The 15000-nt window shown below is 38.5% G+C and overlaps 1 protein-coding gene across 1 annotated transcript in view; it reads left to right on the forward strand.

Annotated features, from left to right (window-relative positions):
* Positions 1–15000, forward strand: part of LOC138175863 (endosome/lysosome-associated apoptosis and autophagy regulator family member 2) — a 212235-nt gene that overhangs the window by 114956 nt on the left and 82279 nt on the right. Inside the window, exons 4-6 of the mRNA XM_069106469.1 lie at positions 3085–3232; positions 8761–8847; positions 12458–12563. Of these exons, the coding sequence (XP_068962570.1) occupies positions 3085–3232; positions 8761–8847; positions 12458–12563 (341 nt within the window). The remainder of the gene's footprint in view (positions 1–3084; positions 3233–8760; positions 8848–12457; positions 12564–15000) is intronic.

Consider the following 15000-nt stretch of genomic DNA (forward strand, 5'->3'; position numbering starts at 1 on the left):
ATTTTAGAGATTTATTTTCTTATCCTTCCATGAAAGGTAGAATAACTAAGTTTTAGGTATTTCCTTATTTCAGATGAGGAAGAGTAAGGTAAACACCTCATTGTTTGACTTTTTTCTCTCCTCCCCCCACCCCCGTCTCCCCTTTTCTCCCCCCTTCTTCCCCCCCTTTTACCCCCCCCGCTCCCCCTCCCCCTTCTCTCCCTCCCCCCCTTTCTCCCTTCCCCCTCCCTCTCTCTCCTTCCCTCTCTTTCCCCTCCCTCTCTCTCTCCCTCTCTAATATTTTAGGGGAAAACAAGAAAAATTTAAAAAAGAAAGGAAAAATTTGCTTTGGTTTGCTCTCTGAACCCATCAGTTTTCTGTTTGGAGTTGGGGGAGATCATTGTTTTGATCAGAGTTACTAAGTCTTTCACAGTTGATTAGCTTTTCGATATTGCTGTTTCTGTGTCGAGTGTTCTTCTGGATCTACTCACTTTGAGTTTGAACTCTTGTTGACTGTTAAAGGAGGACACAAGAGCTTCCAGGTCTGAGCGAGCCGGAGGGGTTTGCAGATCTGTCTCTGGAGGACTAGGTTAGCTAAATTCAGAAAATGGGAAGGAAACAGCCATTTATTAAGTGCCTAGTATGTATCAGCTCCTATTGTAGTACTTTACAAATATTATTTTACTTGATACTCATAATAATCCTTCAGTGTAAGTGCTATTATTATTCCCATTTTAGAGTTGAGGAAATTAAGGTAGACGTGGACAGAAGTTAAGTAACTTGTACAGGTTCTTGTAGCTAGTAAGTATTTGAAGTCCTAATTGAACTTGGGTCTCAAAGACCAGTTTTCTGTCCCCTGTTACACCTAGCTCCCTTGGTTGCCAAGTGATGGATTTTTTTTTTCAACTGTTATGATTCATAAAGACTATGTATTAAAGTGTGTTGAGGTTGCAATCTGTGTCTTTGGAGAGAACACATAAGTGAAATCATAGATCTCTGTAGTAGTAATAGAAAATTACAAATAAAGAAGAAAAGCAACATTGACCATTAAAAATGAAGCATATTGAAAATGGATTGCTTATGAAGGAGGACTGTATTATTATATATTATGTATAATTATATATTAATATATTATATAAAGATATAGTAGAAAAAAATTTCAGGATAGTTTGATCAGAGAATTAATGGGATGGGGAACAGGGATAGATTCATTAAATGTATTTATTTTTCTGGGTGGTACTCATTAAAATAATATATCCTATATCCTGCTTGTAGAAGTAGTATAACAAGTTACAGTTTTGGTGTCTAACACATCTCAGCTAATTTTGTGTGTTTGAATATTTGCAAAAACATTAATGTAAAAGATAGAAGGATCAAAATGAAGTTGAATGTTGTTTTCTAGATTTTGTTAAAATTATTTCCTCCTATGAACTTATACATATTAATTCACCTTTTTGGGTTTCTTTTGAAAATGCTCAAAACTAGCCGTGTGACCTTGGGCAAGTCACTTAACCCCCAATTGCCCTGCCTTCCTCCCTCCAAAAAGAAAAACAAAACAAAACAAAAAACCCCAAAATGCATCCTATAGATTTAAAATATGATGTAGGGGAAAGAAAGGTATTCTTGGAGTCAGGATATCTGGGAGGAAAAGCAAACTCTGACATGTACTACCTGTGTGACGGGGGGAAATTGCTCAATCTCTTTAGCATTATTAATTATCCTGTAGGTCAATCTGCATTGGTAGAAAGAATGTCCTTGTTTCTCTATACCAATGAAATCACAATTTGGTTTAAAAAGTAAAAAATTAAAGGGTGAGGTATAGGGAAAATTCTGTAATGATAAATCCCAAACCCTTCTCCTGTAGTTGAGATTGTATTATTGAAAGTATATTGCTAGGGTGGCCAGGTGGCTCAGCGAGTAAGAGCACCGGCTCCAGTGTCGGGATGACCTGGGGATCAAATCTGGGCTCAGATACTGAGCACCACACCCAGAAATAACTGGCCGTGTAACCTTGAGCAAGTTACTTAACCCCAATTGTTTAAAAAAAAAAAGAAAAAGAAAAGATGACACCTGAGGAAAGAATAGAATGCCAAATCTAAAAAAAAAAAAAAGGAAAGCATATTGCTAAACAAACTCTCCAGTCTGCAGGAATTAGAGTAATGCATCTTTTCACCTGCTATTTGACTTTTGCATGGTATTCATGTTTGAAAATTCAACATTAGGAAGGACTTAGCTTATAATTCTGTGACATTAAGATGACTCAACCAGAGAAGCCCACAGAATGTTCTCATCTTGAATATTATTAAAAATATGGTGCTAGACAACCAGCTGGAGGGCTCTGGACTAGAACAAATAACATTTAAGATGCCTTTTGGCCTTACATTTCCAACTCTTTTTTAAGAAAAGTAACCCAGGAACAAATGATAAGCTATAGCCAGAGGTATGCTAGAGAGCACTCTTATTGGTTCAGGTGAGCTAATTGTTAAATTTTCAATGGGAGTATTTACATTTTTGAAATTGGCAAATGCTACTACTTTGGATTTGATTTATTGGTTTGTTGTCTAGACTTAAAGAGATGGAAAATGTTGATGTAAATTAAACTTAAAAGTGGTGTGTGTGTGTGTGTTTGTTTGGAAAGCCTGTTGTTAAACATATCAGCATACAACTGGCTACAGCCTTTCCAGTCTAATGACCTTGAAGTTACATACATCATTAAAGATGATGGGACTTTGTGTGGCAGGCTATGACTAATTGTTAATGAGAAGTTAAAAAGAATGCTTCTGTTTTATCTTCCATTCTACCTAAAAAGAACAAACAGTTAAGTATTTTTAGTGATCACACTTGAGGTGATAAATTGCTATCTCAAAGCTATCAATCCTAGAGCTTCTCCCCAGGATACAAGAAGTTAGGTGGCAGAGGGAATGTACATTTTCCTGTAAGATTTATGGGCTTTGAAGGCTGCTGGTGAAACGGTGGCTTCTCTCTGCATTGCCCAGTACTTTGGCTTATGCGGCAATGTCTTTCTTACCCTAGTCACATATTTGAATGGAGAGAAGGTAGTCCTGTGCACTAATGTGATGTTTTTTTTTGGCTTTGATTCCACAGTTCTTCCTGGATCCCTCGTGGAAATTACATTGAGTCCAATCGAGATGACTGCACAGTTTCTTTGATCTACGCAGTACACCTAAAGAAGTCTGGTTATGTCTTCTTTGAATACCAATATATTGACAACAACATCTTCTTTGAATTCTTTGTAAGGGGTTTAAAACTGAAATTTCTTCTGTTCTTCCCTGAACCCCTCCAACTTCACTAGATACTTAGATTTAAATGAGAAGGCACTGATAAATTTTGATTTCTTAAAATTTTTTTTTTTTTTAAGCAATCAGGGTTAAGTAACTTGCTCAAGGTTACACAGCCAGTTATTTCTGGGTGTGGTGCTGAGTGTCTCAGCCCGGGATTCGATCTCCAGGTCGTCCCAACACTGGAGCCGGTACTTTTACTTGCTTGAGCCACCTGGCCGTCCCTAAGCAATTAGGGTTAAGTAACTTGCTCAGGCTTACACGGCCAGGTGTTTCTGGGTGGGTGCTAAGTGTCTGAGCCCGGGATTCGATCTCCAGGTCGTTCTGACACTGGAGCCAGTGCTCTTACTCGCTGTGCTACCTGGCCGCTACACATCTTCCTTCTACCCTTCACTCCTTTGTTTATGTAATGTGGATCCTCCTGTTCTCTTATCACTGTTTGGATTTTATTTGCTTTTTATTTCTGGGTGTGGTGCTGACTATCTGAGCCCGGATTTGATCCAGGTTATCCCCCAGTGCTCTTACTCGCTGAGCCACCTGGCCGCCCCTAAGCAATTGGGGTTAAGTAACTTGCTCAAGGTTACACGGCCAGGTGTTTCTGGGTGGGTGCTAAGTGTCTGAGCCCGGGATTCGATCTCCAGGTCCTCTCAACACTGGAGCCCGTGCTCTTACTCGCTGTGCTACCTGGCCGCCCCTAAATTGCATATCTTTTAATCTAATTAATCTTTTTTTTTTTTTTTTTGGATTGATTGGTGCTTTGCCCTCTTTGGATTGCTAAGGAAAGTGAAATAATATGGTCTGAAATTGTCTAATTTCATTATTTTACCTTGTGAAATGATAATTAACAATTTCACTTTCTTTTTGTAGTCACTAGCACTTGGCCTTTTGCTTTGCATATTGAAATGTCCTAGAAAGTTCACTTTTATTTGGAGTTCAGTGACTGGCACTACTTTGTTAAAATACTATTGTGGTGTTTATAGAATTCCAGCTTGGATATAAAGGGCTCCTCCTTTTTTTCATTATAGTTTAAAGTGTGCCTCTCTATGAGATTTAATTAGTCATTTAAACATACTTATATGTAATATTTCAGAAATGCAAATGAGTATAGGATTTTTGTGTCTAGAGGACTTATTTATCCCAAGGGTGACAATTCACATGTTTTGGAAATGACTGGAAAAATGGGATCATAACAAAGTATAGTAGCTATTTTAACTAATTTAGCTACTATAGATAAAAATATTTACTTAATTGTTATAAACTGGAAAATATCAGCTGTGGCTCAAATGGCTGTAAAAGCACTGAACCTTTGTGCTGAGTATATGTGTTTTCCTTTCTTTCCTTGTCTGTCTTTTTCCCTTTCTCTTCCCTTAATTACAAAAATAGTTTTGAAAATAAGGAATTAGATTCAATGATGTCTAAGTCCCATTCCAGCTCTAAAATTCAATGAAATATTTAAACTGCTAAACAATACCCAAGTTGCACATTTGCTACTGTAGCAACTGCCTCATTTGTGAAATGTTTCCCAGAGTAGATGAAAACCTAGTGGTTTATGCCCTTGTGCTTTTCAAATGGGGTCAGGAAGAGTCAGACATGACTGAACAGAATTGAGACTCTGTGGATACAAAGGTAAAATGAAACTGAGAAGAAAGGTAGTCATCCAGGTGGCCTTCAGATCTCTCCCTCCCTCCCTTCCTCTCCTTTCCCCTCCTCTCCTCTCTCCCTCCTTCCTCTCCTTTCCCCTCCTTTCCTTCTCTGTCCCTCCTTCCTTTCCTTTCTCCTTCCTTTCCCTTTTCCTTTCCTTCCCTTTTCTCCTCCCCTTTCCTCCCCCTCTCCTCCTCTCCCTCTTTCTCCCTCTCTCATTTTCTTCTGAGTTAGTCAAATAGACAGGCTAAGTAGGCTAAAATTTCCAGATAATCTCTTAACTCTATGCTTTTTACTGCCTGTGTAGGCAAAATTTGGGGGCCTACTTTGAATAAGCTCCTTTAAACCTCTTTATCCAGTCTCTTTAATTTCTCTACATCAGTCAGTCCACAAGGATTTATTAAGTGCTTACTTTCTGCCAGGCCTTCAAATACAAATACAAGTAAAAAGAAAGTCTCCCTCAAGGGGTTTACATTCTAATGGAGGAAGACAATATAAAAAGAAGCTGAAAAGTTGGTGGTGGTAAGGGTGGCTTATTTAGAGGAGGGTACCGAGGCCAGGGGCATGGGAGGAAGTCGGTAGGCAGCCTGGAGAGGAATGAACCCTGGCTGACCTGGGCTTCCAACTTAAATGGAGGCTCTGGGAGGAACCTTCCAATCAGAGGGAGAGCAGAAAAGGCGAGAGTGCTTTCAATGTGTGAATTATTCCAGGGCTGGAGTGAGCTTAGAGATGAAAAGCTAGGATACAGTAGAGAAAGTAGAGAAAGTCCAGAGTGAAACCTTGAGAATGAGGAGATGTGGCCAGCTTTGGGGCCCTCCTTAAATGGAGATTCTAATTGCACCTCTCCCGGGGAGACTTTTATATGCTTTTGAGATCTCTAGGTAAAAGGTGCTAGGAAGGCAGGTTTCGTTTTTTTGGTATTGCAGTGGTACTGCTTTTGTTCTCCCTGGCATTCGGCAGAAGGGATGGTGATGTCCACAGCTCTCATTCCTTGGCTGCTTCTGCTTTTCAGCCTAAGTGTGAATTCTCTGACTCATCCTTGATCCCTGATGCACTTTAGGCATCTAGAACTCATGACATTTACTCAACCAAGTAGCCATGAAAGTCATAGGATGTTAGAGCTAAAGGCAATTTTAGAAAAAAAAAAAAACCAAAAAACAAAAACTAGAGTTAAGTCTTTTCTTTTCCAGATGAGAAAACTGAGGACCAGAGAAGTTAAGTGAACAGCCCAAGATCACTGAGCTAGCTTTGCCACAGTTAGGACTAAAACCCAGGCCTTCAGTTTCCTGATTTTGTATTACATCTACTAGGTCCTGATTAGTGCAAACAAGGAATCCCCTGAAGTGGTTAAATTATTAGAATTCATGCTACATAGTTCTACTGGGCTAAAACCAACTACCATATTTTGCACAATTACAACTTTAAATAATGTTAATTCAAATACAGATGATGACTTCAGGGGATTCCTTATTGGCACTAATTAGGACCTAGATGTATTAGCTCTGCTCTTTGGTACAAGCTGCTTCCAGATGAAAGAATAGTTAGGAATCCAAGCCTTATTTTTCCCTTGAGTATATTCATATTTCTATTTGTTTTTAATGATAAATTTGGAGTTGGAGAACCTGGGTTTGAATCCTGCCTCTGCCATTTAATTCCTGTGCGGCCTCTTTGGACCTCATCTATAAAAAGAGAGGGGGTTGAACTTGGTGCCCCTGGGGCGCCTTCCCATTTAAGTCTGTGATCCTCTGATCCTTATGACTTCTTGAGTACTGCATAAGATCCACGATTCCCTTGATACGAATATTTCCTCTACTGTTACAGATCTCAATCCCTCCCACACCTCAGTGGATGGTTTTATTGAGCTGTGGTTAAAAAAAAATCACTCCCATGGTAGCCAGCCTTCTAGCATAGAGTCTTCGGCAGGAACTTAGCAAACCTGGTCCTTGGATAATAGCTATAATAGATTACACAGTCTGTTCTCTGTAATTTCCACCTTGTTAAAATCTGCCAGAGCTCTGTTGGCATAGGTTTCAAAAATTCAGTGCCACTTCCATGCCATGGAGAGGTATAAGAAGGTGGCCTTGGTATGTGGATGGCTTAACAGGGGCATTAAAACAACTGTTGTATTTATAAAGGGCATACTTTTAAAGCCATTAAACTAGACTTCATTGGGTATCTAATACAAGTGAATCCTGATTAGTATGAGTAATGAGTTCCCTGATATGGTTGAAATATCAAATTTAGACTGGATATTTCCAGTGGGTCAAAACCAATGGAACCAAGAACCATATTTTACCTTTTGCAAATCAATGACCATATTTTACATAATTAAAACTTTGAATAGTGTGAAGTTGAAATGCTTGGAGGAATCATTATTTGTACTAGGTCTTTGTGGGTGTTTTTTTCCCCATTTTATTTTTTAATAAACATTTATTTTCTCCCTTCCCTATTTAAAAGGGAAAAAAGGAAAAATACAAACTCCTTGCAATGAATGTTTAAAGTCAAGTAAAAACAATCTCTATATTATCTATGCCCCAAAATGTCTTGTTCTGCATTTTGAATACATCAGGAGGGAAGTAACATCCACTGATATCAGTCCTCTGGAATGATGGTTGGTCATTTCATTCATGAGACTGGTCATTTTAGAGATCTCAAAGCTTTCAAAGTTGTTTGGCATTTATAATGATGTTGCTGTTGTATAAGTGACCTACTGTAAGTAGTTCTTTAACATAACTTTTTCCCTCCTTAATGTATGTGAGGAGCTGATTTGTTGGGACAAGGACTAAGGAGAGGTGGTGAGAGCTGGGGAGGGCAGGAAAATAGTCACTTGAGGTGAGGAGCAAGATATAAGAACTCTGATTTCAAGTCTCTACTCTTGTTTAAACCAGGGCAAAATTTCATTTTGTTTTTCCTCACCAATTCCTATGACCCCCCCCCCACATTTTTCATGATTTCTTCATGTTTTTTTCTCCTCTGTAGATGTGGAAGCACAATATTCCAAGAAAGAATTCTATTTAGGGAGAAGGTTTTTTTTTTTGTTTGTTTTTTTGGACAATGACATTAATGCAAAAGAAATCATTAATATTTTTTAAAAAGAACTATACTCTCCTAAATATGAGGAATCCTGGGAGAATCATGTTAACTATAGTAATTATTAATATTTAACAATTTATGCACATGTATAACCTATATTAAATTGCTTACCCTTTTATGGAGGGAGGGAAAGAATTTAGACCTCAAAATTAAAAAAAATGAATGTTTAAAATTATTTTTACATGTAATTGGGAAGAAACTAAAATATTATTAAAACAATTTTGGCAAGAACCGACTTATTTAATACGAAATTATTTTAAAAATAGCAATTTGGGATTAACATTTGCCATAAAATAAAAATTTAGGACTTTGACATAGGTCTTAATCACTTACCTACCTACTCACCTGGTTTAAGAAGAAATTTGTTGTAGGAAAAGGGTCTGTTGATAACATATTTTGATGAGTCAGTTAATTTTTGGTTCTTATTGACATTGCAGCTTCATGTAGTAATCCTTCTGCTGTGAATACATTCCAACTGCTAACTAATTCAGCCTTTTCCCACTTCTTACTGTCATATCAATTTCCTTAAAAAAAAAAAAAACAGCCGACACATAGCTGTAAACAACCTATGTATAGCTGTAGGGTATGACTTTTTTCTTAGTTACCATTTAAACACCTGGAGCTTTGTTGTGTGTCTGTCTAGGGGATTACTCATGAGAAGGAATCTCTGTTTAGTGTGCATTGTTAGAATTTCTTATGCACAATCCTGTGCTCGCTACCAATTAGGGCCTTTGTATTTAATTCACAGATACAAAATGACCAGTGCCAGGAGATGGACTCCACCACAGACAAGTGGGTAAAATTGACAGACAATGGAGAATGGGGTTCTCATTCTGTAAGTCTTATTGTATTTTTTCTCTCTTGTTCTCATTTTCATTTTTTTCACTTCCCCACCTGTATTTGGTGTTTAATAATTTGGCATTTAATTCAGGGAAATAAACAAAACTAGATGCTAATTAGGAATGAAGTACAGGTAGTTCCCAGGCATGAAAGAAGTTGCCTTGATTTAGGTTCAGTGAAGGGAAGGGGAAAGAGTATAGTTAAAAGAATATTGTTCTGGAGTCAGAGGACTTGGGTTCAAATTCCAGCTATGAAACTTAGTGCTTGTGTGACCTTGGGCAAGTCACTTATCTTCTCTAAGCCCCCATTTTCTTAACTACAAAGTGGTTTAGACTAGATGGCCTTTGTAGTCTTTTCTAGTCTAAATCTGTAATCCTATGAGTTCATAGTTTCTTAAAAAATTCTTTCTGATGTAGATTCTTATTGTTGTCCCTTCCAATCTCCATCTCTATGCCTGTTCCTCCAAACATAGTGGGCAGAAGTTGTTCAGTCATGTCCATCTCTCTGTGACCCCATTGGGGGCTTTCTTCAAAAAAATACAGGAATAGTTTGCCATTTCCTTCTCCAGTCATTTTACAGATGAGGAAACTGAGGCAAATGGGGTTAAGTGATTTGCCCAGGATCACAGAACTGGTAAATATCTGAGGCCAGATTTGAACTCAGGAATATGAGTCTTCCTGATTCTTGATCCAGTTCACTGTGCCACCTAGCTGCAGGCAGGTGATAGGACCATGCAAAATCAATATGCGGAAATGTTGAGGACTGTGAACTTACCAATGAAGATTACAGGTTATTTCACCAGTGAAACCTTTTTTGAAGTGCTTAAAAACTGGTACAATTAACAACCACATTATAATTGGGCTGTGTTAGAACCAGCTTGAATTCAATTGCTTTTAAGATTTTCATTGTAAGTATTTATATCTCAGAAACTAGTCAGCTCCCCAAATCAAAGCTTTGATTTATTGTTTTTTGATTGTATAGATTCAAGAAAGTGATGGCAAAAATATTAATGATGTGATTAAACTTAAAAGTGTGTCATGGGGGACTTTTTTTGAGAGACGGTTGTTAAACATTTAATAGCATGCCAGTAGGATGATTCCTTAAACATGTCTGCATACTTTGATTGTGTTAGCAACAGATCTTTTGAGTCTTAATGGAATGTACTTCTTCAAGGCCATTTCTTTATCTGTAGCCCCTGAGTGAGGCTAGTATCTTATCAGGCTCTCTTACATGAATGCTCCTGCTAAATTGGGAAGGTCTGAGTGCCACTTGTCATCTGAGAGCTTTCTTTGCCTTCTCTGGCACAAGGTGAAAAGTACTTCTTCAACTCTTTAAAAAATTACTACTGGGCAAGATAAAATGGGTGGCTGGTGAGGCTTTCTTTAATGTGGTTTCTATTTGGTTAGTTCAAGATTGCACGTCAGAATAAAGGTGCCAGATTGGATAATAATAAACCCATGAAAAATGTTCTCTTCTCTGAACAAACCTAAAATGCAAAAGAAAGTTAGCTTAATTTATAACTCAGAAGAGTGCCTATAGTGGAAGAAATAGCAGATAGAAAACAACTTTAGGTATCAGCACAGTCATATGTGACATTTCCAGTGCCTGGGGCTGCAGCTGCAGCAAATGTAGAACAGAGACCTGGACACCTTTAAGAGGCCTGCTTGAGCCCATACCTGCCTGTTGCAGGTCCTCAGGTCAGGTAAGTATGACCCAATCAGGTGAGATTGTACCAGCAGGGCAGTGGTAGGGCACATAGGCCTGGGAAGTGATAGGTACAGAATCCTCTGGAGGTAGAATACAAGACAGGGCATGGAAGTGGGGAGTGGCAGGATTCCTTTTAGTGGTAGTCTTCCCATGTCTCTTAGTGCCCTGCCAAAGGTGTGACTGCTGAGAGAAGGATATGCATTTCCATGATCTCTTTCCCCTCACTCCCAGGCCCCACTGAGGGTCAGTCCCTGGGCGGGGGGGGGAAGAAGAACTCCATCACCAGAAGTTGGTGCCCTGGATCAAAGGCCTGGCTGCTCTGTGCTAGGTGGAACTTGGGGTATCAGGCTAGGAAATCAAACCTAGGAAAGTAGATTTTAATAGTGTGACACACTACACTCTTGTCACCTGCTGTTGTTTCTTCCACAGTTAATGAAATGAGTGGTTTCCCAAGAAGCAAACAGGCTCATTATTTACCTTTTGGTTTTCAGAGCTCTCAGAGGCACTTATGAGTAGCTGCTGACTGTGTAGATAAATATAGGGTTGAGACTTTCACACTCTAAAAAGAGGCCTTTAGTGTAAACAAATATTTCAAATAAAGGATTTTGTTATCATTTCCTTTTTAGCCTCTGAAGTGGAAAAGCCCACCTCCTCCTCATCTTGTTCACCCTATTAAATAACTTGGCAAACCCTTCATAGATAGTATTAAGGTAAATTTCAGTTAGAGCCCATATCTCTGAAGTCTGTGTTGCTAGTTTTGAATTAAATTGGTAGAGTATAGATGAGGAGTGGGGAACCCGAAACCTTGAGGCCACACGTGGCCCTCTAGGTCTTTAATTAAGGCCCTTTGAATTCAAACTTCACTGAACAAATACCCTTAATAAAAGGATTTGTTCTGTAAAATTTGGGCTCCACCAAAAGGCTTCACCCAAGGATCACAAAATCACAAAACAAATAATAATAATACATACATAACAAACAAGGTCGATCATTAACTTATATTAATTATTACCACATGTGACCTTGAGGCTGCAGGTTCCCCATCCCTGGTCTAGATGAATGAGTTTGTTATTATATAGTAGGTAATGGTGATAACCCAGTCATTTTGGAGAGCAATTTGGAACTATGCCCAAAGAGTTATAAAACTGTGTGTATCCTTTGACTTAGCAATACCACTATTAGGTCTGAATCTCAAAGAGACCAAAGAAAAAGGAAGAGGACCTATATGTTCAGATATAATTATACTAGCTCTTTTTATGGTATCAAAGAATTGGAAACTGAGGAGACATTCACCAACTGGGGAATGGCTGAACAAGTTGTGGTATATGATTGTGATGGAATATTTTTGTGCTATAAGATATGATAAGCATGATGGTTTCAGAAAAACCTGGGAAGACTTACATGAACTGATACAAAATGAAGTGGGTAGAACCACAACACTGTACATAGTAATGGCAATATTATGAGGATGATCAACTGTGAGTGATTTAGTTATTCTGATCAATGTAATGATCCAAGAATTTTCCAAAAAGACTTATGATGAAAAATGATACCTACCTCCAGAGGTAGAACTGATGGAGCCTGACTGCATATTGAAGCATAACTTTTTGACTTCATTTTTTCTTGCTTTTTTTTTTGCAACATGGCTAATTTGGAAATAGGTTTTGCATGATTTTACATGAGTAATTGATATCCCATTTCTTACCTTCTTAATGGGGGGAAGAGGGGTAGAAGGGAGGGAGAGGATTTGGGACTCAAATTTTAAAAAAGAATGTTAATAAGTAATAAATTAGAAAAAAAAAAGAAAATAGTGTGAGTGAAGAGATTATAAACTTTCTGATATGTTTTGAAACAATACAGACTTGCCTGGTTGCAGTGACTTTCTTTTATCTTTACAGGTCATGTTAAAATCAGGCACAAACATATTATACTGGAGGACCACGGGGATCCTCATGGGTTCCAAAGTGGTGAAACCTGTACTAGTGAAAAACATCACTATTGAAGGTATATTCATCACATACTCCCTCCCCCCACCATGTGATACTAATATATTTATCTTTTTAATTTGCTAGTAGATAAGATGTGCTTCTGTCTCCCATTCTTTAACTTTTTAAAAACTGTTTTTGGTATGGTGAGCTAATATATGTAGCTATCTATATATATATGCTACATGTAGCTTGATACAGTTTTTTGAAAGATGAATCAAAGTGAATTAATGCATTATGTGCCAGGTTGGATGTAAGGAGAACCCAGGCTTGTTCCTTGTTATTTGCCAATTGATTTTTTGCTTGTAGGATGTTATTTTTTTATACCATTTTATTGCCACTTCCTCAAAAGATAAGAACATGTCCTGTGATTTAACTTAAACATTTATTGAGAACCTACTCTGTGTAGAACAGTGTTGTAGACACTTGGGACAAATACAAAGATTAATAGCTATTTTTCCTGCCTGAAAAGAGGATGCAATCCAGTGATAAAGATAAGATATATGAAAGAATCTTAGAGGTGGTTGGAACTGAAGACATTGCCTAGACCTCTACTGGAATTGACCTCTACAGCATTCTTGAGGAATTCCAGTGATACTGACGTTCATGAGCTGCCCATTCCACTGTTCTTTACCTTGTATTATTAAGAAGTTCTCTCGTAATTTATCCCAAATTTGCCTCTCTCTGATTTCTAGCCTTTTCTCTTAGATTGTCCTCTTGGACCAAAATAGAACAAGTCTAATTTCCCTTCCGTACATGAGGTCTTCGTCCTTCGTCTCCTTTTTTTGTCTTCTTTTCCGCAAGATCAAAGTCTCCTGTTCTTTTCATTGATCTTCCGATGACACAGTTCTGAGGTCTCTCACCATCCTCATTGCCCTTCTCTGGATGGTTCCTCCTCTCGTTGTTCAATGTTCTTTCTTAAAGAATAACCAGAGTTCAATGCATTCCTCCAGCTGTGGTTCAGACGGAACAGAGCCTATTTATACTTGTAAGAGAGGTCCAAAGTGCTGTCTATGGCAGTCTAGGGGAGGAAAAAAATAAATCTCGGCAGTGAGAATGAGGAGCAGCGTCATGGAGAAGGTAGCATTTAAATCGGCCTTGAAAGATGAGTAGGAGTTTAATTGGTGGAGAGATGGGGGAGCACATTCCAAGGTATGGAGGCAAGGATATACAAGCTGTGCTTGGGAGATAGTGTGTGGTCAGATTTTGTTTTCTTCTTGAGCATAGTCTGTGTGAAGGTATGCAATGTGAAAAAAGAATACTGCTGCTAGATAAGGGACTTGAATGCCGGTATGAAGATTTCAACTGATAGGCTCTAATGACCCCATTGAATCTTTGGAGCCACAGAATGGTGATTATATTTCTGCATTATGAAAGTGTATGGGAGATGGATTAGAAGAGAGAAAGACTGGAGGTAGGGAAAACAGGGTAGACTTTTATAGCAGTTGAAGTGAGAGATAAGCAGGGTCTGAGTTCCATTGGTGACAGTGGGAATGAAAATGGGACACATGGTAAGATAATGAAATCTGTTCTTTTTCTTCTTCCTTCCTTCCTTCCTTCCTTCCTTCCTTCCTTCCTTCCTTCCTGGAGGGTAATTAGGGTTAAGTGACTTGCCCAAGGTCACACAGCTAATAAGTGTGTCAAGTGTCTGAGGCCGGATTTGAACTCAGGTCCTCCTGACTCTAGGGCCCGTGCTCTATTCACTGTGCCACCTAGCCATCTCAAAATCTGTTCTTTTTCTTAGGGGTATTGGGTTTGAAGAATAAAGCAATATATCTAGGTACATAAATGTGATATGCAGTTGAAGAAATGAGGCTGGCACTGAGGTCTGAGCTGTAGATTTAGAAGTCATCTGAATAGTGCCATAGTAAAAGGATAAGACTAGCAAGGGAGAAAATAGAGAGGAAATAGACCAGAAATTCTCCATGTAGAAGATAGAAGGAGCAAGAAGAACCATCGAGGTAGACAGAAGAAACAGTCAGAGAACCAGGAGTATTACTGGGAGAGTACAAGGTCATGGAACTCAAGGAGAGATTAACCATAAAAAGAAAACACAGTGGGAAAAACATAGAATTTGGAGTCAGATGACCTGGATTAAAATGCTGTCTCTGCTGCTTAATACCTGCATGCTGATGTATTTCTCTGGACCCCAGTTCTCTCTTCTGTAAAATGCTGTACCTAGATGACCTTTAAGGTTCATTCCAAGGCAGGGATAGACCACAAGTCACTTCATCTCTCTCAGCCTCAGTTTCCTCATCTGTGAAATGAGAACAATAATAACTTCCCAGGGTTTTTACAAATATAAGAATGAGATATTTATAGCGCTATTTGCAAATCATCAGCCACTGTGTAAATGTTATTATTCTTATTAATACCTTATTATTAGTAAGTCTATGATCTTATGATACTAAAAGGTAAGTGGAGTGATACTACTGGAACAGATACTACAGAAATCC

The sequence above is a fragment of the Petaurus breviceps genome, unplaced genomic scaffold, assembly GCF_028583685.1.
Source record: "Petaurus breviceps papuanus isolate PSGF00001 unplaced genomic scaffold, PetGlider_PUasm1.0 79, whole genome shotgun sequence".
Classification (NCBI taxonomy): domain Eukaryota; kingdom Metazoa; phylum Chordata; class Mammalia; order Diprotodontia; family Petauridae; genus Petaurus; species Petaurus breviceps.